Raw genomic sequence first — 27,622 nt, 5'->3', positions numbered from 1 at the left:
CAGAAAAAACACCTCAGTGCAATCTGATTTTGTAAAATGACTGATCCTTGCCTTTAGTTCGTGTAGAAACGAATCATAAAGAATCATTGCACACTCATTGAGCTGTTTTATTCGCTGAATGCAGCCATTGGAACTCATTTCTTCCGGTAAGAAATTCAATCATTGCTCTTGTTTGATACGCATGTCTAAAACACACACCAGTTTGAACTGGTAGTGTGACACAGTCACGTAACTAATCACAATGCCACTCAACATAATGCAACTTATTGTTAGAGACTTATTCAAGTAACAACTCAGTAAAACGCAAAATTTTTTATGGTGCCAGATTAAAAAAAAATTAGGAGGCATTACTTTCGTACCAACCCTCGTATTTGTAGACGAGGCACACACAACTTTGTCAAAATGCTTACATTCATTTCCGAACAAACTATATGAATTTCAAACACAAGATTCAGATTAGAACCCTTAAAAAATATCGTAACAAGTTGAAAACACATGCATATTACTTATTGATTTTATTATGATAATCCATATCATTATGAAGTAATTTTTTTATATATTCAGAATCGATGAGATATTCTATCAAAAAAATTTGGAGTATTTTGGGGGAAAATCATTTTATTTATTCCGATAGATAAAAAATAATACTGATAAGTATTATTAGAAAGTAAACTAAGTTTTAATTAATATCCAAAATTCGTTCGCATATTAATTAAAATATCCTCAAACGCTCAACATAAATTGCCAATCAGTATGAAAATCTACGGTAAAAAAGTCATATCATTACGAACGAATATAATTAAGATGATTCAAGCAACGTGCGAGAGATGGGGGAGATCCAATTACAATGTGATCTGTTAACGCACTCGAAGTTCACTAATTATCCTTTGTATAACCTGTAACCTTTTGATACCGCATATACTTAAAGTGTAGCCGACGCTAAGAAAAATTTGCAAAGCTGCCAGCTAATAATTAATTTTCGTGCAATGTCGACGTGACAACGAAAAAAGCTCTTTCATGTAGCGACGTCAAACAAGGGCACTTTAAAAAAGATCGCGTCGTAGCACGGATACCGAATAGGATAGTATTTCGTTAATTAGCTGGCATTAAAGCGCACCCTTTTCAAAGGGACAATAGTACATTGTTTTCTCCGGCGCGAACGTTTTAGAAAATGTGAAAGTAAAAACGATCATATTTACGAGACATATAAGATGTCCTTTTGAAGGCGTTTCAGAAAGGTTGGCTAAAGCCATTCATAATTTAAACTTCTTGCAAATCTCTTTGATAGCTTGCTAAATTTATCTTTGTCGAGTTGACACGTTGACGAACCTTTGATATTTTTGCTAATTAGCTTGAGTAAAACCACGTCCCAGTCAAATAATACAGTCATTATTTATTCCTAAATTAGTAGCAACTTAGCGACGTTTCATTATTCGATAAATCGAAAATTAATTTAGCGAGTTACGCGCTTGCCGTAAAATCTCGCGGATAAAAATATTAACTTTTGCTCGCAGAACACCTTTTAATAGGAATTCTACGAATGGATATATCGGCTGCTTATAGCGCAACTTTCCAAGAGAGATAAAAACTTGTCTACCGTAACATTTTCCAAGAACTTTGCCACCCTACTGAGACGTAAGGCGAAAGCAAAGTTTCCATATTACTTGCCGCTTCGAAGGGATTCTAGCAACGAGCTCGATCAATCTAGAACTTATTTGCGCTTAAGGAGCATCAGTACCTATACGAAAATGTTTTATTGCTCATTTTTATTGCGGTATATAAGTAAAATGCGATGTGACAATTTAACACATCAGAAAGAAAGATTTTTAAAATTTAAATTGATTAAATTTCAAACCGTTTGTCTAATGCTAATTTAACTAATAATAATTAAAATTATAAATCCACTTTGAATAAGAAAATAAAGTAAACGATTATACTATTAAATTCTCTACACGGCAACAATCGGGAGCAGGTTGAGTTATTTAGAATGTCACTACGGCTGAACCGCCTTTAACCCTCGTCAATTTTTTGAAACGTTACACAGAGGGAGATCATTGTTATCGGAACACAACGTGAAAGTAAATTTTGCGCTCGTCTGTTGCGAATAATGGATTCGCGAGAGCGGAGGGCTGCATCAACGGTGCCGGGAGCTTGTACCGATAGCGAGTATCGCGCAGATACTCACGGGAGCCTTTTCAGCGGGGTATTATAGCCGGGGGATATTTATGAATCGAAGGAAGAGGATCCCCGGAAATCCTGCAGGAGATGCTATCCCATCCTATCCCGTGGCGCTATCCCATCCAGTCTCCCGTAATCCCTATTGGATCCGCCGAGGTTGATAAAGGAAAACCGTATGGCCGCGTAGAAGAGAAACCGTGCTATAGGCCGTTCGAACACGTTGTCGTTCTACGCTGATGCCAGGGCAGCGTAGCCATTTTATTGAATGCATATACTAAGTTTCTGCAAAATCGAACTGGTCGCGACTGGTCGAGTTTGAGAATAAATCCTAATTTTATGAGATAGACAGCTAAATAGATAGAGAGAAAAAGAGATCGATATCAGATAATTTGCAGCATATGTTTTAAAATTAGATACGTCGTACAATTATCAAATTTATTATTAAAAATCCAAAAACGTACATACTTTCACATTAAAATATATTTTGAAATTTTTCATATCATCATTTAATGGACGAATATATTTTCGAGACATCTCGCAAACAACACAATTATTAAAATATTAATATAATTATTAATAGAGCTTTTTTTCATAATTATTTGTACGTTGTTATTTTTATGATGAATATAAATGTTACATCTATTATTGAAGAATAGACTGTATTCTATATAGTAAAAGAATGTTCGATCGCAGTCACAAAACTAGTGCGACGAATGTGTTGTACCAGATTTGACGCAACGCGAGCAGCTTGCGCGATGCAACGGCAAGGTTTCTTTGACAATTTGCCAAAGCGGCGTGCGCTTGCTCTTTCCAATAATTCTCGTCGTCGTCTCTTATGCCATTCATGCGAGGAAAAAGAGTTCAGGCTCGGTTCTGCACGACTCCAGCCAATTGGCAAGGGACGTTCGTAGGAAAGAGCGATTTAGCGCGGGTGAAAGTGAGAATGACAGGCAGAACAACGGCGACGGGAACGAGATGGGACGAGTCGAAAACGGAACAAAAATAAACGCCGAGAAGTGATCCGATTAAAAGTTTGAACGGGCACCCACTAGCCGCGGCGAATCTGAGCGCTTTGCAGGACATGCATAATTTCAATTGACATTTTCCTTAATAGCTTTGTTACCTACAATATATCTGAAATATAAATTTAAGAAATTTGTTCTTTATAAAGCATAAAAAAATAACATTAAGCGTTACTACTCGATAACGATAAAACGTTATTATTATAAAGATATTTAAAAATGACCAAAGGAAATATATCAGAGCAATAGTTTGTGATTATTTGATTTCACTCCAAATGACTAGATGAAATAATTTCCTCAATTATTATGAAAAAGATTATGATATAGATTATTTGATAATTTAATTATATCTTTTAAATTGATTTTATAACATAATTGTTACAGACAAGACTGTCATTTAGGCACGCTTACAATGTTGTGCCGAGCCCGTAGCGATGATCGATTTCCGTCCATATTATTTTTTTACATATTTCTGCTAACTCATCGTGGCATCTATTTGTTGTGATCGATGATATAGTTAAACGAATATTTTGAATAACTAATCTTATCCGTAACTATTTTGTCGAGAGTATAATATATATATACAATACTGTATGTATACAGTACGGAATACAATAATGTATGTATAGTTACACTCCGTCGCAGTAAAGTATCCATCAACTGAAGTATAACCACAAATTTCGAATGCCCGTCGTACGTTATAATCTCGTATCTCCCCCATGACGTTATAATCTTCTCCATATGGGAGATCGTAAAGCTCACAGCGTGGTAATTTTTGTCATAATAGGAATCGTAAAAAGTATTCTAGTGCGGCGCGTTTGAAACGATCTTGCGCGTAACCGCGAAGCTATCAAAAATATAAGCGTTTTACACAATACGCTTTATCCGATTACGTAACTGTGCAACACGTACGCTTACGAAATGATGCCTGTAACATGAGTTACATATACATATCTGAAATATACACGTCAATATATACAATAGTCGCGAAGAGATGGTTTGAACATTGATATACCCATGAAATCATTTAATTACTTTGATCTTATCCAATTGCTTTTATTATACATTTTTATTATGCATACTTTCAGATCAGTAATCGCTTCATTATGCAACATTAGCTTTAGCTTGATTATCTCTAGTTATTGCTTGCTTCTGTACATACGAGTACATTGATCATCCTTCAAGAATAATAATTTTAAATCTGGTATTTTCATTCTTTCTTATTTTTCTCACGAGACAGTCTTCTTTCTCCATCTGCGTTTATCCCTTTGTCTCGATCGGATTTTTCCTTCTCACGGCACGCCTTGTTCCACTCTTTTTGCACCGGTACGGCCAGTATCTCTCTTTTGGTCTTTTTTTTTAAATGTGCCGTCGCAACAAGCTCGTTCTTCTTCGTCATCCGGAGGTGGTGGTTATGGTGGTGGTGGTGGTACGCGGCAGTGGGGTGGTTAGTCCTCAAAGTACGAAAGATCCAAAAAAGAAGAGGTAAAGGGTGGTGGCCGTGCGAGATCGATATCACGATACGGATTGGCGCGGAGGAAAATGTCACGTTCGTCCGTTCTCCGGTAACGAATAGTCTGCACGGTTTCATAGTATCGAGATTAAGATTAATAACGGGGACCGATCCGAATGTCGGTAACTAATGTCAGGGACTGCTCGTCTCGCAACTCAGAATTAATGCATCTTGCTGTCTCTCTCTTTCTTTGCCTCACTCCTGCGCTCTCTCTCTCTCTCTCTCTCTCTCTCTCTCTCTCTCTCTGTCCTAATCTATCTGTCTTTAGCAGAGACAGATCATGCTTGTTGAGCGGATAACATGGAATACATATGGCATGGATCGACGCAGGGTGCGAGCACATCGATACATCGCGCTTGTAAAACCGGATTAGTGTCACGCAGCATGTCATATAAAGTACATATTGAAGATATTGTAACTAAAAAAACATTAAAAGATCCAAAAATATTTTGATTGTACGTTATCCGTTTTATACGGGAATAAATTACACCTTTTTAATTATTGGACAACTGTAAATAACTGAATAATATATAAATAAATAAATGTAGAAAGATCTTAATGTAAAGAAAAGAATAGCATATAGCGGATGTTGCATTACGCCATTATTACATAAATAATCGGCAGTTTAAAAATTTAGAAGTTTCCATCGCATTGTTTTTAATTTTCATGATTTAAATATGATTGTCTTATCGTTTGTTATTTTAGTAAATTTATCACACAGTAAGCACTTCGCGCTTCATTTTGCTTCCTTATAGAGGAAGCATTCAGTAAGATATGCCAGTTTACAAGATATTTATGATCTAAAAAGTGCTCCTTAGTAATTTTAAACACAAATTTTATTAATAAACGTCATTCAGAAAATAATTAATAAAAAAAACTTCGACCCTAAAATGAGTAGAAAGCAATCCCCCAATAATTACGTTTTATTTTCCCCCTTTTGCAATATTTTCAGGTAAGCTTTGATTTCTCATTTCGTATGCGTTTGATGTCTCCTGTTTCCATGAAACGCAATCCATAATGCAGGATTGAAAATACTCTTGCGCGGCGCGGTATATGATATCTCTCTTGTATGATTTTCATATATACCCTTAATGTTGCCTGTGATCATGGTAAAACCAGGAAGCTTGATGTTCCATGCACGACAAGTTCGATTAAAACAGAGGAACATGAATATGAACGACGTGATGTTTTCATGTCAGCTTCGAGAATGGATATTTGTTCCTTATCGGAAAAATGTTTTTCATACATACCGATTTATTTCCGAGTATTTTAGAGAGGAAAGAGATATAATAACTTTTATTTGAAATATGCATGGATCTCCGAAAGAGAGGGCACAATTATACAATAGCTATAACCATAACTATACAAAATACAAAATACATCTATTAATTATAAAAGTAATTTTCAATGCCGATGTGAAATCTATCAGTTGCAATTTGTCAGTTGTAAATTCTTAAACAAATTTAACAATATTGTCAATCCGATACGGGAAACATTTTAAGTATTACATGTCAGTCGATTTTTCAATACGTACAGTGTAACAGCTCGTATTATTTTTTATTCTCACTCCGTGATGTAAAAGCCGGAGACACGACGCTTTTATTGTGACGAATTTTTGCGGAGTATATATATTTTAGAGTGCTCTCAACTTTCATCAATGAAAGTTACAGAAAACATATCAATATTTTCATAAATCACCTACATTATATCGCTTCATCACATTATGAAGACTAAGATTGAGGTTTGATCCTACATTTAACGTTGCGTGAGTTTATATAACATGCATTATTATAGAAATCTGTTAATTTGCAACAAAACGTTGTAATTTTATGTGCATCTAAAATTGAGCGCATCGTAACAGCTTTAGTTAAGACACAATCATGGTGAACGGAAACAGACCAGGCCGTAAAAAAATTAATTCATATTCATATCGTACTTTCAATGTGGTTTTCGTGTCTGACGGTCTTTCGATAAATTCAAAACAGAGCGTTACTCGCCAATGCACGTCCCTTGCATTTTCCGCTTCGCTTAATCTCCGTCGGATAGCACGATCGATGTTTACGGCGTTCATGTATAGCTACACGACAAATTCGCGCCGCCGGACTCCCGAGCGAGAGGAGTTTGTAAAAATAAGAAATATGCTTCCCGTATCCGGTACAGTTCGGTATGCGTTCGCTGAATAATGCAACGGTCCTCCTTTTCGTATCGTGAATAGTGGGATGAGCGGGCGTCACTCTCCTCGCTCGTGTCTTTTTGCGTGACGGCGAAAGCTACGGGGGAACGCCAAAAGTCGTGAAAGATCCCGGAAGCCTCGTGCAAGATTGATTCTATACGCATAGATTTCGTTATAGCTCTCGCTCCAGAGGCGCGGAGGCTGCTCCGATAAGCAGCAAGGGAATACATAAGCGGGACTAAACTTGGCTTCCTCTGTCGTTACGTCACGGAGAACCGAGAAAGATGAAAAAGCAAGTGGGAAAAAGACGAAGCGAGGTAAATTCTATCGCGTACATCTCAAAAGGATTCAGGAATTATTAAACATGTTTGACTGGAAGTATTTCTCTGCTGTGTGCAGTATTCTCTAACGCTGTATTTATTCTTCATCGATCGTCTCTTCCTCAGGGAGAGAGTACGTTCAACTAGAGATTACTGTTAATATCACGTCTGATTTGTCTGTAAGAAATAGGAAATCTCCCGATGCTATTGATAACTTCCTAATCCATTTTTTTGAATGAAATAAGCGGTCTTCTATTGGACATTTTGCGAACGTATTCAACGATGAATTTATCAAGCTATTATAATAAAGCCTAATTTTTCAATCCTGATGCTAAATGTGTCGTTCGATTCTAAATTCTTCATTTATCTAATATGAGGATGAAATAAAATGAAAAGAAAACACAACACTAATTGCATGACAAAAATTTCAGTAAAGACTTATAAAAATCGTAAAGCTCCTAATGATGATAGATTTTGTAAGAGCGCTTTCTAAGTCGTTAATTAATTACATCTCGCGGAAAAGGCATGTGGAATTACGGCTACGATATTTCTTCCTTATTAGTACTGTTTTTTTGTTCTTAGATTTATTGTTCTCGACATGGCACGTTTTATGCTGTGAAAAATTATGGACAGGTGACAGCGAAATAAATTGCGGCAACGAACCTTGGGCAAACAATTGCGTCTTGAGACGTAGAGTTCCCGTTGTTATGCATTGCATAGTAGGAGATGAAGGAAAGGATAACCTAGAGAATGCACTGTTTACTTATGGTGGTACGACGGCAGCGTTTTGACACGATTCTAGGATAAAGCACGGCAGGAGAGTACGTTCAACTAGTGCCCGTAACTTCATTTACACATAAAGCGGCATTTATCAAGATCTCTGAAGCGACGTGCGTGTTGCAATTTCAAAACTTTGTATACACAAGATGTCATACATTTTGTAACAGAGAGAAAAAAATAAGTATATAGGTATAAATTGATTCATATATGTTGATCTAGTAGGAATAAAAGCCACAAAGAAAAATGTAAACATAAAGCATTTATTAGAGGATTATTGTCGTACACCAGTCACACCTAAATCACAACGAGAACGAAAATCTACCGAGCCGGAAAAACGGCCCGACTCGAAAATCAACTATTTGCCAATTAATTAACGCGACTGCCGACGAAACTTTCGCTATTAGCCTAAATAATTGGAGCGGGATTACCAAGTTTTAACTCAAGAACCTGCCCATCTCACCGAAGCCGGGCTTTCAAGTCTGCTTTCTTCCTTGTCTAAGAGAGCTTTGTCGAGCATAGAACGCCGCACAAACTCTCGATAAAAAGTCCATTACAAATTTGGTAGAGCTGCGAGTAAATTTTAGACGCTTAATATTTTCGATAATTAATTCGCAGAATTTAAAATAATCTCTTTCGTATGTAATAATAAATTCTTTTCTAAATGTAATAACATTTCGTATACGCACAGCTCTTTTTTCAGATTATATAAATATAACTTGTACTTTTTAACGCTAGTAAAAAGATTATTTTTTTCATTATTTTTCTCATATAAATTATAAAACTTAACTTGTAAATGTATTTATTTCTCTTTAACTTTAATCTTCTGGGAATAATTAACGCCACTTTATGTGGCACCTCGCTCTTTAACTTGTATGGATTGAATAATTTATAAACAAGTATAGAATTCACATTTACCTCTCTACAGCTCTCTTCGCTTTTTCGCGAAGCAAATGTGCGCGACCTATATTCGAACCGAAAGTTTCATTTTGAATAATAAAGTATCACCAGCTGTTGGAGTACATAATACCGGGTGGTTGTACAAGCATAATAACGAAAAAATATGGAATGCAGTTTTATGAAATACGGCGAATTCAAATTTGGCTTTCCATTCGATGTTAGTTGATCTCGATTTTCTGTGCACGTATAAAATATGATGCTGAATTTATAACTTTTGTACGTTTTTATTTCTGGTGGCCAAATCAAAAGTACTGCTCTATCGAAATTTAGATCACAAAAGAAACAATTTGGAACGAGCAGAATAGAAGCGAAATGTGTGAAAACCGAATTTTCTACATTATAGAATATGCATTTCCTCAATATCATAAAATTCACTTCTTTGGAAAAGTAGGACGTTTTCGCTTCACATTTGTAAATATTGCATAAATATAATGGCATAAATATTTTGCGTCAAATGGTTCGCTTCTGACAACGCTTGAAGATTTGTACTGTCGCGTCAACTGAGAAATATTTGGTGTTCAATAATTTCACCTGCAGTGTCAACTATATCCGTAAATACCGATGTAAATCCCAACGGAGCGATATTCTCCGTTCGTTAATAGACAATCTAGGCAGCCAGTATTGTGGTTATAATCCAAAGTCCGCAAGATGAGATTCTATCGAAATACTTTAGTCTTTCAGTTCTGGTGTTAAATCATTATCTGCATACATATCGAGAATGAGATGGTAAAATAATTCCGCTACCGAGTTCGATAATGAGATGTAACATTTAATGTATTAAAATTAAATATATGAATTACAAAATATAACATATATTTGCTACAAAAATTAATAAAACTTTCCGGGATCATCACCTACAAGATCAATAACAAAAAATATATAGAATATACATATATAGAGTTGAATTAATAATATGAATAAAATAAAATTTGCGATTTAAAAAAAAACGCAAAAACGGTTGTTACCGAGAACGCAAACACTATAGTATATTTACAAAACTAATTGCCCGTATTCTGACCTATCGTTTACGAGGATATCCCGTATCTGTTCCGGCGTGTGACAATCGAGTTATATATAACAGATGAGCCAAATAAGCCAGAACAGAAACATCCGCTACATATAGCTAGTTATAACTACGGAAACACGATTTCGAGAGACAAGCAACTGGTAGATACGATTCGCCCAATTAACCGAATACCTCGTCAGTCCGCGATCGTGTTCGGTGGCACTTGAGTGATTTGGTATAGCTTTTGCGTGATAAAGCCGAGCCGTCGAATTATGCAATTTCGTTAACAAAATGTAGATAATGATGTTGATAATTAAGTTATTAAAATTTTACGCAAAAATATAATTATTTAATTGTTAATCCGCGATATCTGATGAGACATTTTTTAAATAGTATCTTTTATTTTTTATCCTATTACAAAAAGATAATGGCAGAGATAAATATATATTACATTGTATAATTATATTAATTTACTGTGCATGCGTGCGTGCGTGCATGTGTGTATGTTAAATCGTTTATTCTTTATATTATCATTGTGTGAAGTTTTTGACACGCGAATTGTGTTGTTATTCTCATTTTCACGTTTATATATTTGAGGATATCATAAATAATAATCATCTATATATGATGTATTCATCCTCTCGCTTTACTCTTCCTCTTGTTCATTTAAAAAAACTTTTATTGTCGAGAAATGCTCTAACGGAGCGAGCCAGAGAAATAAAGCAGATCCGGAAATCCGAGATAGAGATGGACAGAAAGTAAAAGAAGAATGTAAGCAACGTCCTCTTCTTCGGGATTCGACGGTCAGAGAGTACCGACGAAAGTTTTGATGAAAAAGTTCCGTGACTCTTACTTACGACGCGAGAACACAAATGGAATGATTGGAACAGGAAATAATGAAAGCATTGAACATAAGATCTATGTCACGTAAAGCAGACAAAACATAATAAAAAGTATCGGAAAAACTGACATCAGATACGGAGATCTAATTGAAAGAAGTTCTTTTTTTTTAAGTTAATAGCAAACGTAGCGCAAGGAATTTGTTAACTTTTATTGCTTCGCAACAAAATGCTTTATACGCACAAATCTCACAGATACATTGACACAGTTTCCAAATATCACTTTATACGGTAAAACTTTTCTTCCGTTAACTGCACTTAGAGAATAATATAGTAAATCATTATATACATTAATCTATTCATAAATAGATTCTTTTAACAACGTTAAATATACCAGAATATTTTAATAATCTTTCATTATGGTTCTAACAATTATATACTGTAATAATTGTTATGTAAGTTTGTAAGCCATTTTCATTTTTTGTATCTTCATAACTTTCAGAGATATGATTATAAGAGAAGATAATTATACAATGATAGAATTCTTGACTTTTACAGTAGTATATAGGTATTTCTTCAGCCTTCACACAAATGTATCACGATTTCTTTTTACGTTTCCAAAAATATTTTCCTATAATATTATTTCAACCAGAAAGGAAAGCGTACAGCGAAAAGAAATCGAAAAGCGCGACGCGTTATATCATCGAATTACATTGCACTACTCTCCTCTAGAGAGGCAACCCGGCTACTAAATTTATCAATATGTGAGAGAGCCGAGATCGAATATCCAGATCCGAGCCTTAAAGCGTCGCAACGAGAATCAACGTTGTCCTGAAACAAGCATGCGCTTTGCAGGTCATCGCATCAAATTCAATTACGCTGCCGCCGGAGGTCGTTTGGCATATCCATAACGTTCCGGCAAGCCCGGCTTAAAATGTCTCTGTGTCGCACGCGCGAGCTGTAAATGGATGTGATTACCTGAGGCCCCAGTCATATGGTCGTAGAAAATACCCAGGATTCCCGTGATCGCCGATACTAGCTGAAATCGTTACCGCGGACACGTGGCGCGCGTCTATTCCGCATTTCAACTATGACGATCCTGATTGCCCCGGCGTGATTTACCGGGTTACACGGATTAAAACAAAACGATTACCATAATCCATAATTCTTGAAGCTCGTACAACGACCGCGACGTCGCGCTCGCTGAAATTTGATTCGCTTTCTCTCTCTCTCTCTCTCTCTCTCTCTCTCTCTCTCTCTCTCTCTCTCTCTCTCTCTCTCTCTCTCTCACTCCTCATTCACTCACTCACTCACTCACTCACTCACACTTTCCGACCGAATTACGATAGGTACGCGTTTCTGGTACAGGGAGAACCGAGAACCGAGAGGCAGTTAAGCGCTATTGTCGTGCTGGGAGATCATTAAAATTAATTACGGTCTTGCACGGCTAACTGAAGCTGGTCGTATATCGATGCAGGTATGCAATAGAGAGAGAGAGAGAGAGAGAGAGAGAGAGAGAGAGAGAGAGAGAGAGAGAGAGAGAGAGAGAGAGAGAGAGAGAGAGAGAGAAAGTTCCTGGATATTAATAAGCGACACTATGCTCATAATACCCAAAGTGTAAAAAATGTATTAGATGATATTTGTCAAGAGTAGTCGCAATCTTACCAAAGAAGAAATCATATTTAAAAAACATGCACGATGTCGTGAATAAAACTTCAAAGTATTGATGCATATATAATTTCAACTTGGAACATAAATGCTAGGAAAATTTTGACGGAATTCGTATTTATATATTACTAGTACGAGTAGTACGTAAATACGATATTAAATTCAAAATATTAACATATTGAACGTAAAATTGAACATGTATAATTATATGAAATTAAAATGGAATTAAAAATATAATATTTGCCATATCTATGTACATTCTCTCTACGTTATTATTCATATTCAGTTAGAGATACGGGCAATATAGAATATTTTGCTTGGCATGCATATCGCGTATAAATATGTGACGCTTGACTGTATGGCCAGGTGATTATACTGCCAACATTCCCATAGAAATTTCAATGATATGTTATGTACGCGCGATTATCAAAGCCATTGACGGAAATCGAGCCAATACAAGCTGAAATGCACAATACCCTGATTGCGGCGCGTGATATCCGTATTAAAAAAAAATAAATCCTTTAAATTGAACCGGTACATAAGCCAGCGAGTGTAATACCGCGCTTTATTACTCTGCTTTGTTAATTGATATCATCTGGTTTTATTGTTGCTTAAAGAGTTTTCGTTTCTAACTAGTCAATATTTACGTACGAATTAACAGCATATTTTTTGTGAATACATGTGAAACACATAGAGTTTCGAAGGTTATTTATTATATAGAAGCTTTGCAATGGAATATATTAATATCCTTTATTAATTACACAATAAATTCAGTTATTACACTTTGATTATTTAATGCGTTGTACATTAAATTATATCAGTTACATACACGCTATTTCCAACTGTCAGATTAAATGAGGCATATAAATTATCTATAAATAGTTTGCCAATTATGCCTTATGATTGATTGACTTGGATTAATTATATTATGCTTGATAATATGGAAATGAAAGTTAATCGGTTGAATCGTCAATACAAATATAGACAGAAAAAAAAGAAGTGTTAAATCAAGACTTATATACCTACTTTTGTATATAAGCAAGAATCTATAATCTCAAAATGAGATATAAATTGTGTTAAACGAAGAAAACTTGTTTGAGAATAAAGATTATTTATATAGTTTAATAAAAAAAAAAAAGTTGAAATTCTTATAAAATTATAGTCTTGCTTATATACAAGTATATAAGTCTTGATTTAACACTTCTTTTTTTTCTGTGGATTTGTTTAAAGAAATATAGTAACAAACAAATTATAAAATTTATAATTTATAGCTTATATTTTCGAACAATATTAAGTGTTAAAAAATGATTGATAGTCCAATATTCTTTATTAAAAATGCAAATTATGATATCAGGACAACATAATTAGTAGCGTGCATAGTACGCGGTCACACAAAAAGTAGGAAATACCGAAAAAATTGCCCTAATTGCAAGATATACAATTCGCGTTAGCGCGTACGCCCGCAGGGGCATTCTAATTAATGCTATTAGCGGACGTTAACGCGTTTCATCGTTACGTGAGATTTATGTTCGACGCGAAGTAATTACAGCTTTCTGCTAGGATTCAGGTTCCCTAGATACTAGCCTAAATACAGCCGCCTTAAATATAAAATTACTACCGCTGTTTCATTGTGTCGGATGGACATAAATATATGGTCACCACTACATCATTTTTCTTTTTCATTTATCTCTATTACTAATAGATATGAATAATATACATATCGTACTAATAAAATGTACTTTACAAAGCGAAATATCTCATTTTTCAAATTAACTGCTCTAAATGTGTTTTGCATATGTGACAACATATAATTTTAAGTTTTTTACATATATATTTTTTAAATATATACCATGTAAAAAAAAGCAACACATTTCGAAAAAAAAACTTATTGATGAAAGTTCATTATTCTAATGACTAATAATTGTAAAAGACTTTCCTATATAGTACACTGAAATGTACTACATTTTATACTTCAGATAGAATAAATGCAGAAACAACTAAGAGAAAATACGATATTGATCGGTTAGATATAGCAATGCGAAAGCTTGAACAATGTTTCAAACGACAATGGGTAACGTCTCTATCGAAGACCATAGTACTCAGATTTGTGCGCATTGTTTAGATACGGACAGATTCTGCTCGCATGATCCAAAGCACAAAGTGAGAGAGAGAGAGAGAGGGGGGACAGAAGGAAGGAGAGAGAGAGAGAGAGAGAGAGAGAGAGAGAGAGAATAATGCAAGCTAAACTGCTTCCATGCAAACGTGGCTAAAGAGGCTCTCAAAGCATCTTCAATCGGCAACTCAATGCACGGTCCGGAAGTGCATTAAAGCGTTACAGTCGTTATGCCGTAATATCGCGTTATGTAAACGACCCGCGAATCATCCTCCGCAATCCTTGCCCCTTACCGACCATATCGTAGCGCGCATTCGACCGATAAACGTTACACGCGTGCTCACCCCGTTTAAACGCAACCAGCACCAGCTCTCTCTCTCTCTCTCTCTCTCTCTCTCTCTCTCTCTCTCTCTCTCTCTCTCTCTCTCTCTCTCTCTCTCTCTCTCTCTCTCTCTCTTTCAAATCGAATCTCCTTTGACGCGTGCCCAACGCAATCCTGCGCTTGTAGGTATACGTGGGCGCCCCTGTGCACAGGTTTCATTTGATCCGATTTCACTCTGCATTCTGAGCGACAGGCATTACATTTACCTTTTGTGAAGACCGACACGAATTAATGTGCTGCCCATCCATAATCCGGGATACATTGTACACGATATTTCGACGCGATTAATCTTTGGAAGGAAGAGAATTGCAAATAAAAAATGCAATTTTCTTAACATCTCATGAAAAATTGCGTGTTTGTAATATATTCGTTTTTGTTCTATAAAAAAAAAGTTCTATTTGAAGATAATTTTATAAAAATTCTGTGGCAACTTACTTTATAAATCGTGCAGAAATTATATTCAGGCTCAGGAATAAATTAATATAAAGATAAGATATGTCCATGAAAAATTGATTCTTATTCCGTGGTTCTATTGTAAATCATATCTTTTAGATGGAATAACTTGAGAAATTGTTGCAACTACTTTAATCTTACATCAAAGTTTAAAAAAAAATAAAAGGAGAGAAAAGATTTTCAACATTGTCGATGAAAATAACAAAACGTTTTAAAGTCCATGTCAAACGACATTGTATCTTATTGATACTTATATTATTTTCTGGTACTTTCCATGGTTCTACAAACTTCCTTTGTTACGGCAGAAATCGTTACAGAGCTCTATTGTTACTAGAAATATACATATAAACCGTTTCTGGCACATTGTGTACAATTACAATACTCTGTTCGATATTCCTTTTTTATTGTAGCGCAAAGTTAACCCTGCTAAAGCAATCTTTTTCCGGTTTATTATATTTATATATGGATATGCATTCCCTTCATCAAAAATGTAGTGTACGCAACTAGCGTAAAGCACGACGTCATTCGCACTTTCGGTTTTCCGGAATTTGACATCTCCATTCGCGTGGATACTCGATCAACTCTATATTGAACGTACTTTAATGGCAAATGTCTTATCTCCGGTTTGCACCGCAGCTGTGACGGGAAATAGTATATAATGATACATGGAAGATCGATAAACGTGCAAAGTTTTTCGCGAGGAGGCAGCTGACACGCGAAGATTACCACGAGTTCCCGCCTGGATTTTTATTGGCAGCAATAGAAACGAAAGTTGACAAGAGATTGATGTATGTGCCCTAGAATCGAACCCACGTTTCTTCTTGTCTTATTTTAGTTCACGCATTTCTCTGTATTATATCCGGCACCCGGTTTGCGCCTCGACCTATCTCTCGTAAGCTCTCTTCTCTTTTATTCTCTGAGCGTCAACACTATAAGGATACAAAATATACGCTTGAGCACGATAAACTAAAGAAAGTCGTGCTGCGCACGTCCATTCCAATCGATCGAACTTGCACTGGCCACAGCTTAAGCGGAGGGTGGCCGTCCCTCGCGTAATTTTCACCCTTAACACCCTTTGCTTGCGGCAGCAGTGAATACCGGAAGCGTAAAGCTTTTTTTGTCCGGGATATCCGTAGGCTTAGATGGGGGAATAATCGCTCCATTATCAAGAGTATTGTCTATACCGGCGCTCTGATCTCAGGCTGAAATGATGCATTTAATGTACAAGCAATTTTTATAATTTCACATTGAATGAGAGAAAGGAATAAGAGCGAGAGGTAGTAAATAGAAGAAAAAATGTGAATGAATATATATGAACGCGATCTGTTTCGATAAAAAATATACTCGAGGAAGTGCAATACTCAATGAATTTAATACATCGAGAATAAGATGATCGCGCGCAATAATATTATATTATAATAAATAATAATATTAATGAATGACATGGAAATCAAGAAATCATATACACGAGAGATTAAACAGATAAACGGGATAAATTCCTGAACACATTTATTTGACTATAAATTTATCTTACCTATACTAAATTATACTTTTAACTATTTTTAATTAAATCGCTAAATTTGCAAAGATATTTTGAAGTTAATTTCATACACAATAAAAAAACAATTATTTCATAAAAATTGTTTTATAACATATCTCTGGCGATAAATATCTTAAATTTAAAACATCAAAAAGGTTACAAAAATATAAAGTTTTTTCTTTCCTCAAGTTTCCAATCCGCAACACAGTTGTTGCTTTACTGTTATGAGAACGTTCCATTTACGAGAGCAAAGTGATATCCCCGATGCAAGAAAGCTTAGTATCTTGAGTTACACACTTTTGCACTAAGTCATCCACATGCTAGGTAATCACAGAAAACTCATAGCTACACTGTCTTCGCGAATGGCTGTTCACGCGAGACAATTCGCACGTGGTTTCGGAATTACGTGCCTACATCGCGGCGAAAAGTCATGCCTCGTTAGAAACACGGGAGGAATGTAGAGCCTGTTTACAAGCGCGGAAAACCACATAACTATGCAGTTATGTGTACACGCACGCGACTTTATGTCCATGCACTTCCATGTGTTCTATTTATCTGGTCGGCGGACACACGGATGCATTAATTTAGGTTGCTAGCGTATCTGCGGCCAAACTACTACGCCGGCTATACCGCGTCCGGAAAAGGGTCGAGAACGAACGGCGAACATTTATCTCTTTCCGATGTGTCTAGTAACACAGCCGATGCCGACATGTTGCTGCAAAAAGACTTCGAATATATCAACTATTCATGTGTGGGAAATTTCATATTTTCTAATATGCATTTTTGGATATGACGAATTCAATTTAGGTTCCACTTGCATTTTTAGAGAACTAAAATCTCATAAAGTTGCATAATATAATAAACGATAATAAAAGATAAATAAAGAAAAATAAAAAAAGTAATCCGATTTAGTCTCTCCAAAGAAAACTTTAAAATTAAACGTTGAACAATTTACTCCTCATCGCTGTGTCGAACAATCACTTTTCGAAACGAACGTTATTTTATCGCAGCAACGTATTGGATCACGACAAGTATGCACGTCACAATGCTGCAAGACCATATAATAACGTTAGTACGTGTATCTACAGTGGTAAATCAGACGAACGGTTATGCGCGAACACGCAAATACGTGCGATACATATTCACACGCTTTTAGCTTAGCATCTTGAAATCTATGCAAATAAACGCTATGACTGCAGCAATGTATGTGAACATGTTAAAATAAAAGAATGCAAACGGTCTTCGGTGGATTACACTATCTAGCATTAATATTCTTCCTTCATTTCCTTTTATTTCCGCTACTTTTTTGTCTTAAAAAAGTTTGTTTTTCAATAATTAATATTTTGTTACTAATACCTAATGGAATATAATACACTTATAATTTCTGCCTAAAACTACTTGCCCAAAGCCTTGTAAAAAATAGTTACAAATTATGAAGTCTCTTAAAAAAGTATTTAAGATATTAATATTCTATTTTTTTTGCCTACTAAGGCAACGTTCCAGAACAACGCTCTTAGCGCCATAAGCGTACTCTGTTCTTGTTCAATTTTCTGTAAGTAACAAAGATAGAACAATGCTTGAACGTTAAGAGCGTGATGGTGGCCAAAGAACGAAAAATATGAGCTATAAATGTAAATAATTAATATAGTACCTATTTATTATTGATGATTATAATGATTTAATGTCCTCTTCTAAAGCATTATGATAAGTATTCAAGTTGAAAAACTATCACTCAGTATATAAGCAGGAAAAGTGAAACATTGTCTAATTAAAATCGCGATCGGCTGTAAAAAGAAATAGGATATATAATTAAGTAATATCCTTACCTGTTCAATCTAATGGTGCTCTTTGTCTCTCGCACCATCAATGCTCGTTCCCAAAAGTGCACAGCCTCGGGTAAAATAGTATTCTGAAATCAAACGACAGACAAATTTTGAATAACACCAGGATTTATGCATATATTACGCGACACGTCGAACATCCAATAGACAGAAAAGTACGCGATACATCGAACAATCGAACAAATCAAACAAAAATGTACATAAGCGAGTTACACAACTAATTTTAACTTAAAACATCTTCGCTCGAGAAGTGTGTGCCAGCAAGAAAAAAATCTAAATCTCTTGCAAAAAATATCATCGCTGATTGCGTTATCACTGCATAGAGAATGAGAATAACAGAGCCATTACGCAACATTCTGTATTTAATATATATTCTGCTCTCTCTGTCTGCGAAACGCCTGTGGCCAAGCAAGACCGCGAAAACATAACGCGGACGAAATCGCGTACAGCGAACGAGCGGAATGGACGCGATGAAAAACACCGAAAGAATGAAATAATCCAAGCTCGTAGATGGAAAAAGCGCCCGGTCTGATTTTATGAAGTTTCGCGGGCATGTAACAACAAAATTACTTTCTATAATGCGCCTTTCTATAATGTACGCGCAATCACGGTCTTGTGAGAACGGAATGCTTTTCAGAGTTAATCCTGGCCAAGGGTGTCGGATTGTGCGTGATTTTTAATTCCGACATTCGCCACTACAATTCATGTCGGACGTAAAAAGTCTAACGTCGATTCCAGAGCAACACGTCCCTTTGTTCTACATATTTATCATGGTTATACACAATGAGTAATCACAGTCCTCTATGTTGAATAAAATATCCGACGAAATTATTATAATTATTATAATTTATTATAATTATTATTGTAATGTAACGTTTTTCACAGAAATGATATTTTTTTGCACCATATATAAAAGACTAATAAAGTGTTAATAAAAGGTATCCCAAGAATAAAGTAATTCTAATATAGAATTAACAATTTGTGATTTTATATAAACAAAGTGGAGTTCGATATGCGAATATATCGGAGTTTGTTTTTATTATAAAATTTGCTCAAATGTAATATTCAAAGTAACAGAAAGAAGTATAAAGGTGAGAGAATTCTCCGAGGATACAAGACTAAGAAGAAGGAGAGAAAACTCGTCTTGCATAACGTACTTCGAAATAATTATAAATGTCTACAACCGACAAAGTCTCATACAATCAGATATTTTTCGTTACGTATTTTTCCCTCGAAATGAGACATTACATCATTTTATACCTCTTAGTGAAACAGTGATAATTGTCTGTAAGAAATAGAAATGTCAAGACGCACATGTTATAAATATTATAGTTTCATCAAGATATTCGAAGACCATGAAAATTCATAAGCTTTGTAAATTTCTGATCCTTTTATAGTCTCTCTATTTAAGATATTTTATACGTAATTTTGATACAAAGTGGCCAGGGGCCTTATTATCTTGCCATGAAACACAGAACTCAACTTTCAGATAAAGATAAGCGAATAATAAACATAAAAAAAATGTATTTTTCATATCATTAGAAAAATCAGTACAATGAACGCAGTGCTTCTTTTCTTTGCGCTGTTTCCTTATTTCGTTAAAATATGTCGAAGAAGAAGAAGAAAGGAAGAAATGGGGCGCATTACTTTCGACTATCTTAAACAAATGATCATTACCGCCTGAGAACGTGCGATTAAACCAATGGCACGCGCAGATAAAAAACTTTACGTTCGAACAGATGCACACCATATTAATATCGGCGTAGTGGCGAGCGCTTGATAATTAAAACAGACTTGATTGCGTAAGCGGTTAATTTTGTCTGCAATTATTTTTCACTGATTGCATCGTGGAAGGAGACGAGCCGTTAACAGTCTCGTGTCCTTCCATTACATTTTCTTCCTATCTACAGGCATTGGGAGGGAAAATAAACTGTCGCATCGCCAGGAAATTATGATTCGAAACCGATATTCCATTTGTGATAATAACATAAAGCCGTTTCAGAAAATAACAGAGATTTTATCGCGGCAAAATGCAATATTTTAATGTGAATAATGTTTAAACAGCAGTATGATGGTCAGGGTATAAACCTTGTCAGAAAAAACGTAAAATAAAATTCACGAGACAAAGTCGACAGACATATATACATTCCAATATCCACGGAAATAAACAAAAACTAAAATACGCAAAAAAGATTTCTGTTAGCACACGTCATATGCAATATGCCTGTTTTAAATCATCACCAATCATGATAAATTTTATTACGTAAAATATTGAAATGTATTTTTTGACTTTATTTATCACAAATATTGAATTATATTTTAAGATATAATTAATACCTGCCAAAATTCCCTAAATTACTTCTAAATATAAACTAATTATACCAATATCTTTTTAGTAATTTTTACAATTATAATTAACATATTAAAACGTATAAAGAAGAGTTTCATTAATTGGTTGCGATTAATTTACAACTTATTTATTCATCTTTATACTTTATACATCGATTGCTGATGAAATTGTATTGTAACTTTTTGTATTTATATAAACTACTCAGAAAAAAAAAGAATAAAAAATTTTTTTTCCTGGACAATAGAATTCAGACAACAAAAATAAAATACTTATATCTATATGTATAGAGCTGTATCTTAATAAAGATAAATTTGTCTAATTTGTGCAAACTGGATTACACGAAATCGAAATGCGTATAACACAAAATTTCTTAAATTAAAACGCTATTAAATATTTTCTTTTCTTTCTTTTTTATATCTTTTTATTCAGATTTTAACTTTTAAACATATCAAAAAATCTTTTCATAAATAAATTCAAGAAATTTTTTAAAAATTTGCGTTTGACATTGTCACCAATTTTTATAACGTATACAATAATAAAAAATTTTTAAATAAGAATACGAAAACTTCATGCGCTAAGCTAGTGATCGAATATATTAACTTCTCACTCATGAGATTTGACTTCTGTTTTACAGAATCGCAAATGTAGTTTGAGAAAATAGTTACGAGAGTCGGCAGTTGGCATTTTATTGTCAGTTACAAGTTAAAAGTTGCGAAACAAAACGACTTAGTTCTGAAATTATTTTAATTCTAAATTTAGGACACTAATTTAGTTCTAAATTAGTTTTTTAAATTTCTTTCGGTATATATTTGTCAAATTTACTATTGCGATTATCGCGTTCTTACCGCGTTCCTTATATATAGTCGCGATTGCTGCCTTTGTGATGAGGCCTTATCACTGTCTCTCGCGTCAGGTGAACGCCAGCAAATGCGTGGTTCGTATCAGCGTAGAGTCAAAATGATTTTTATCGTGAAGAGTTATTTCTCGTCAGTTTTCGTGGAATCTATCCGTGACGTTTAGTTAGGTGCTCTGTTGAAAATTGGGGGCTCCCGTTGTAGGAGTGAAATTAATCCCGCATTTTCCTGATTGTTTCCGAAAGCAGTAATTTTGGCAATGAGTCAATGATGACTACCACGTTTTATAATTATAGAAATTATAGAAATTTCGGTAAATTTGGCACATACATACATACATACACACATACGCACATACCGACATTTTTTAAAATAGTGATTTTTCGACGTTTTAAAACATAAGGAACTCATTGACATCAAAAACTAAAAAAACAATTTTTTCTTCGGTTCTTTTCTACCCCTATTTCATATATAATTCATTAACATTTGATTAGATCTAGTTTTATATGCGATCAAAAGTCCATATACGAAGTTTATGAAAACAAAGCTTCCTCTATGAGAAAGCAATTAATTTTTTCGAAAATTAAAACTTTAAACTTTTTGATAAATTAATTCTCTTTGCAAAGCAAAACGGTTAAATGTAATTTTATGATAAATTCATTTTCGTCACGTTTAATTGGCTGCTATCAAGAGATAGCGGCATAATAATAACGATGGCGTGTTGAGGAAATTGATGGCTGGTGTATTTAAACAGCGACAAGTAGCGAATTTGCGAGGAGTGAAATTGTACTGAGCAATGAAACTGTTCATGATGGTAACTTATTTAAGGAAAAAGCAGGCGAAGAGAAGTGACCGCAAGAACGCGGAAAGGGTGGAATACAAAATTGGACGCGGACAGATACAGGGTCCGATGTTTGGAGGCATTTTGCGCCTCGTTACGCTCGATTTCCGCGATGAATAAATCGATACGCGCGCGCCGGATAAAATATAAGAGAGAAAAACCCCCGACTCCCCACAACTGGCGGCATCGCTCTCTTTTTGTCTATATATATTTTTTTTTTCATCGCGTCCTCATCGCGCGGTTGCAGTTGCGGCTGCAGCGCACAGCGAAAAGAGACAGCTTGCAAGATGGGAAGAGGGATGCGCGACAACCGGTCGATTATTGTTGACAGAGACGACACACGGGTGCTGCTCTCGCAGAATTATTCACGAACCGTCGCGCGAGGCCGAATTCAATTTGGCGTTGCGTCAACGCTCACTAAAAAAAAAGAAGAGATGAAACGAGAACAGCAAGAAGGATGAATGCTGAAAGGGCGGTGGAGAGATCCAACAGAGGCCCGCGGTCTCTCTCTTGGTTTTTCGGATTCGCAGATCCGGGTCCTGCCGCCCGCCGTGCTGCTGGGTGGATGGTAGCGCGCGCTCGCAGGTCCCTGGAAACGACCTATTTAACGTACACGAATGCCAGCTGGTTCCATCGTAGAATCGCGGGCGATTAATTCGGCCTGCTGAATTTTATTTCACGCGAATCCTGCATGCGTAATATGTCTCGACCGTTTCGGAAAAATACGATTCTAAAAATGAGAGCTCAGCCAACGACCGTGATAATTATTAGCTAGCTCGCGACGTCAGTTCTCGACCTGTCTCATTCTGACAGCGGGAAAAATGATGGACATTCTAGAAAATTTTATACGCGTACAATTCGATGTTGCGATGTTGTACATCTGAAAAGTTTCACATGTAGGATTTTTCACAGTAACGGAAAAGAGAGAAAAGGTGATCTTAGCCGAGCACATCAACGGATTGAAGCGGAAAGGAAAATAATCCGTGCTGAGATCGCAGCTTCTCCAAAATCGCTTGCGCGATTTTTATCCGTTACGATGGGATTCTGCGGTAACGTGGATAAACACGGCAAGATACACCTGTCAAAACTCTCGCACTATCGCTCTGTAGATAGTAACACACAAAACAAAATATTATTTTATCTCTCGATATATACACAGGGATCTTCTCTCTTCACCAAAAAAAAGGGACAAAATTCTATCGTCATTCGACGCCAATCCGCGAAATATTTTACGCCTAAAAATTCTACAATATTCCATTGGACATATAGCGTGAACTCTGAAAAAATGAATTAGTATATCAAACATATGTGTGTTTTTCTTAATAAACATATCTCGTAATTTAATTTGCAACTATTTAAACGTTTATGAAGTCTAATTCTCAGCAGTTTCAACTTCAACAGAAATCTGGCAGAAAAAAGCTTTGATAATTTTACGTTTAAAATTTCAAAGTTGCGATCAATGACGTTCTTTATCTTGAAACTTCATTAATGAAAGTCGACACCCTCAGACTTGGAATTTCTTTCTTCCTGCTAACGACGTCCGCGCTTTATCGGCCACCGTGTATAGCACACACCGCGAGAGAACCGTGTTATAAGTTCCAACGAATTAATTTTCCGGTGGGAAAAGCGCGGCGGTGGCGGCGTCGGCGGGTCCAATTTTTCTTATGGCCGGGCATGAATTTCAGCGCACACTGTCCATTACGCCATGCCCTTTATCCTCGTTAACCGGCATTCCTCTCTCCCGGTGCCTCGCCATGTCCCGTCGAGCGTTCCTCGCATCGCGCGACGGGATGCCGAGCGTCCTTCTCTCCGCGTCTGCCGCGCGCGTCTACGAGTCTCCGCGTCGCGTTTATCACCCCACACAGGAAGGACGACGTTCGCCTTTATCACAATATTGCGTAACTCCCGCCGTCTTATCAGTTGCCAGCCTTTTCCGTCGTCAAGGCAAGGATGAGTAGCTTCCCGCAAGGGGTACTATCTGCACGCGTAAAGTCACAACTCGAGCTATGACGAGCGGTGACGCTCGAAGAAAGTACCTTTGAGCGAGTAGTAAAAGTTCGAAAGCAAAATTAGACTTTACAAGTTTTAATCCTATTTATTGATATAAATATGACATTAATTGAGATAATTGAGTGGAACAAAATAATAAATAAATGTTGCCTACTATTTTCTCCGAGATTTTTTATATGTTAATTACAATATATCGATTAAATTTCGATCGATGTAAAAATATATGCGCATATAAGCACATTAAATTCAAACCATGTTACATTATTCATTGAGCTAACTGACAGCATTAGAATGCCAAAAGAGAAATATCGAGATATAAATACAAAAAATCGATATATATGTCTTACAAATTTGGTTGAGACTGAAATATTCATTTAGTGATTTACTTAATTTTAACTATTTAATTTTTAATTTTTTTCAAAGTTTTTTTAGCAACAGTGTTGGAGAATATAATAATGCAATTTCCTTAGAACAAAAATAAGTATTTATATCGTAATAAAATAATATATATTATTTTAGATATTCCTAGCGTTAACTATATATAGTAGAATAAATTAGAACTGTTGCTACCTTGCTGTTACTACCTTCTCCTCTTTTCATCACGTAAGTTACAGCAACTCTGTTTCAGCGCTTTGACATACCGTCGTCGAAGCAATCGAAGTAGTCGTTCGTACTGGGACACCTAGTGACAGCTTTCAGGCTAAAGTTTGATGTTACGTCGTTGATGAAGTAATTCCTTTCGCGTCATGTTCGAAAGCGTATCTGCGTGCGAGCAATCAAGCGGCAAGGTTTCAGTATAACGACGCTGCCGCTTGCTAAATAACATCGACCTACGTCGGAACATTGTTTAGAACTGTGCGAGAGCTCGAAGTTGACCGCATTAAACTTCTGTACTCGGGTAAGATTTCTCACTGCGATAAATGTTTTTTAAAAGTCTGCGAGAATTCTCAAGTTCCATATTGATATCGCGCATTTTGACACCATGCAGATACATGTGGAAAAAATTATTCTATTCAAGTTAAGCATGTTTCAATTCTAATTTAAATAAGTTGATATCTTCCCTTAAAAGTAAAGTATTTAAAAAACTATCAAAAATATTTATTTAATTCTCCGCGAAGAGATGACAAAGACGTTAATGGAACGATTAGCTTTACAACATGTATCCGCATGTCGTGCGATCAGGTGACACGTTAGCGGCATAACCGCGCAACTTAATGATCTTGGACCTTTACAAGGGGACCTGTTTAGGACGTCGAATCTTGTGGCCACGTTGAGGTTGGGCGGTTGGTCTTGCTTTATCGAGCTTCGTACAGCTAGTTAGACGTCGGTATTAAATGCAAATGCCAAACGCCCATTTAAATTTTAGATGCAATTAGATTCATTTACTCTCCCGGGGGTGGCAATTATTCGACTTACCGCGCAAAGTTGGCAGCGGGGAAGAGGGAATCGTATCGCGGTGAAAATTTTCTGAATAAATCAAGCGCCGGGCGATCCCACAGCTGACCTCGCGCGCGCGCGCGCGCGCGCGTTCGCGCACGCTGTTTTCACTTGATGCTATACGGGTGCAAACACTGCAAACGGCCGCGGCATGCTCCTCGCGATTTACGATCTCGATAACTAGCGTTTTATTCATGGAGCGAACGTTCGTTGCCTTTCTGATGACTAAGTAGCGGCCGGTGCGAAAGAAAATAACGTATGTCGGAAGACGAATTGCTCCGACCCGTTGTCACCGGCAATTGGTGCGAGTGCGGATTCAACCAAAGAATGTAACGCGCGTGAAGAGGAAGATATTAATTAAACAGAAGATTTTGAACGTGTTAAAATCCGAGATTGAAAACAAATGTAAATTGCATAAAACTATGCTTATTATACGCGCCGGAGGGATAAAAGCCATAGTGGTGTGTCAAATTTTTTAAAATATTGACTTACACCACTATGGCTTTTACCCCTCCATATATTTGTTAATAATATTTGCTCTTATACATATATAACACGAAGCTCTTTCACAATAATATAAATATATTATCATGGGGTATTTAGTCTGGATATTTAGTCTGGAGATAATATTCACATACATGCATGTATGACGCGAAGTTGAATTTGGTGGAGATATTGCAGGGTGAGAGTCGGTATATTATTACAACTCTCCCTCGCTGGATCGAGTTCCGGACGTCACATCGTGACAGTCTGCAACCGCACATCATTAAATACATGCGAGGTATTAAGATCTGGTTTCCCTCAACCACCGATAGCTGTCCTAAGTTTTAACAGCATCATTTGTCTATCCAAGTTCTCCCACGTACGCGGATTAATAAACCTCGTATACGTGGACTTTGAACCACGTATTATTCCGTCGTAATAAGCTTCAAATTAAAATCACTGTACGATAATAAATATTTCTTACAACTCTCGATCCATTGCATAATATTTATCATTATTACAAAATTACAAAATAATATTTTGGACAATTGAAAATAGCGTTCTACAACGAGTTACCCGATATCTGGCATATATACGTGTACGTGTGCGCGTATGATCCTCTTAATAGTATCAGCTATCAAGACGGTAAAGAGCTTTCGAGAGGAGCACGACTTTGCTTGCCTTTGCGAAAACGGCTTTCCTCCCATGATATCGGAAATTGTATTTTACGAGAAGAGCCTGCTTTGCGGCGCAAGGGTAAAGAGGTAAACGAGACTGATAGCCTCTATATATAGCCTCTATATATACAAAGAGAATATTGATAAATATTAAATCACAGGTTTAATAAATATATTAGTAAGAT

The 27,622-nt window shown here is 36.0% G+C and overlaps 1 protein-coding gene and 1 long non-coding RNA gene across 4 annotated transcripts in view; one reads left to right on the top strand and one right to left on the bottom strand.

Moving 5' to 3' along the window:
• The window catches only part of LOC143895932 (uncharacterized), a 279,573-nt gene that overhangs the window by 22,868 nt on the left and 229,083 nt on the right, over positions 1-27,622 (top strand). The window lies entirely within an intron of this gene.
• The window catches only part of Invadolysin (leishmanolysin-like peptidase, invadolysin), a 260,628-nt gene that overhangs the window by 19,845 nt on the left and 213,161 nt on the right, over positions 1-27,622 (bottom strand). Inside the window, exon 5 of the mRNA XM_077403383.1 lies at positions 18,771-18,853. Coding sequence (XP_077259509.1) covers positions 18,771-18,853 — 83 coding nt within the window. The remainder of the gene's footprint in view (positions 1-18,770; positions 18,854-27,622) is intronic.

The sequence above is a fragment of the Temnothorax americanus genome, unplaced genomic scaffold (assembly GCF_048541705.1).
Source record: "Temnothorax americanus isolate GAGA-0224 unplaced genomic scaffold, ASM4854170v1 Scaffold17, whole genome shotgun sequence".
NCBI lineage: Eukaryota > Metazoa > Arthropoda > Insecta > Hymenoptera > Formicidae > Temnothorax > Temnothorax americanus.
This window is presented reverse-complemented; position numbering and strand designations above follow the sequence as displayed.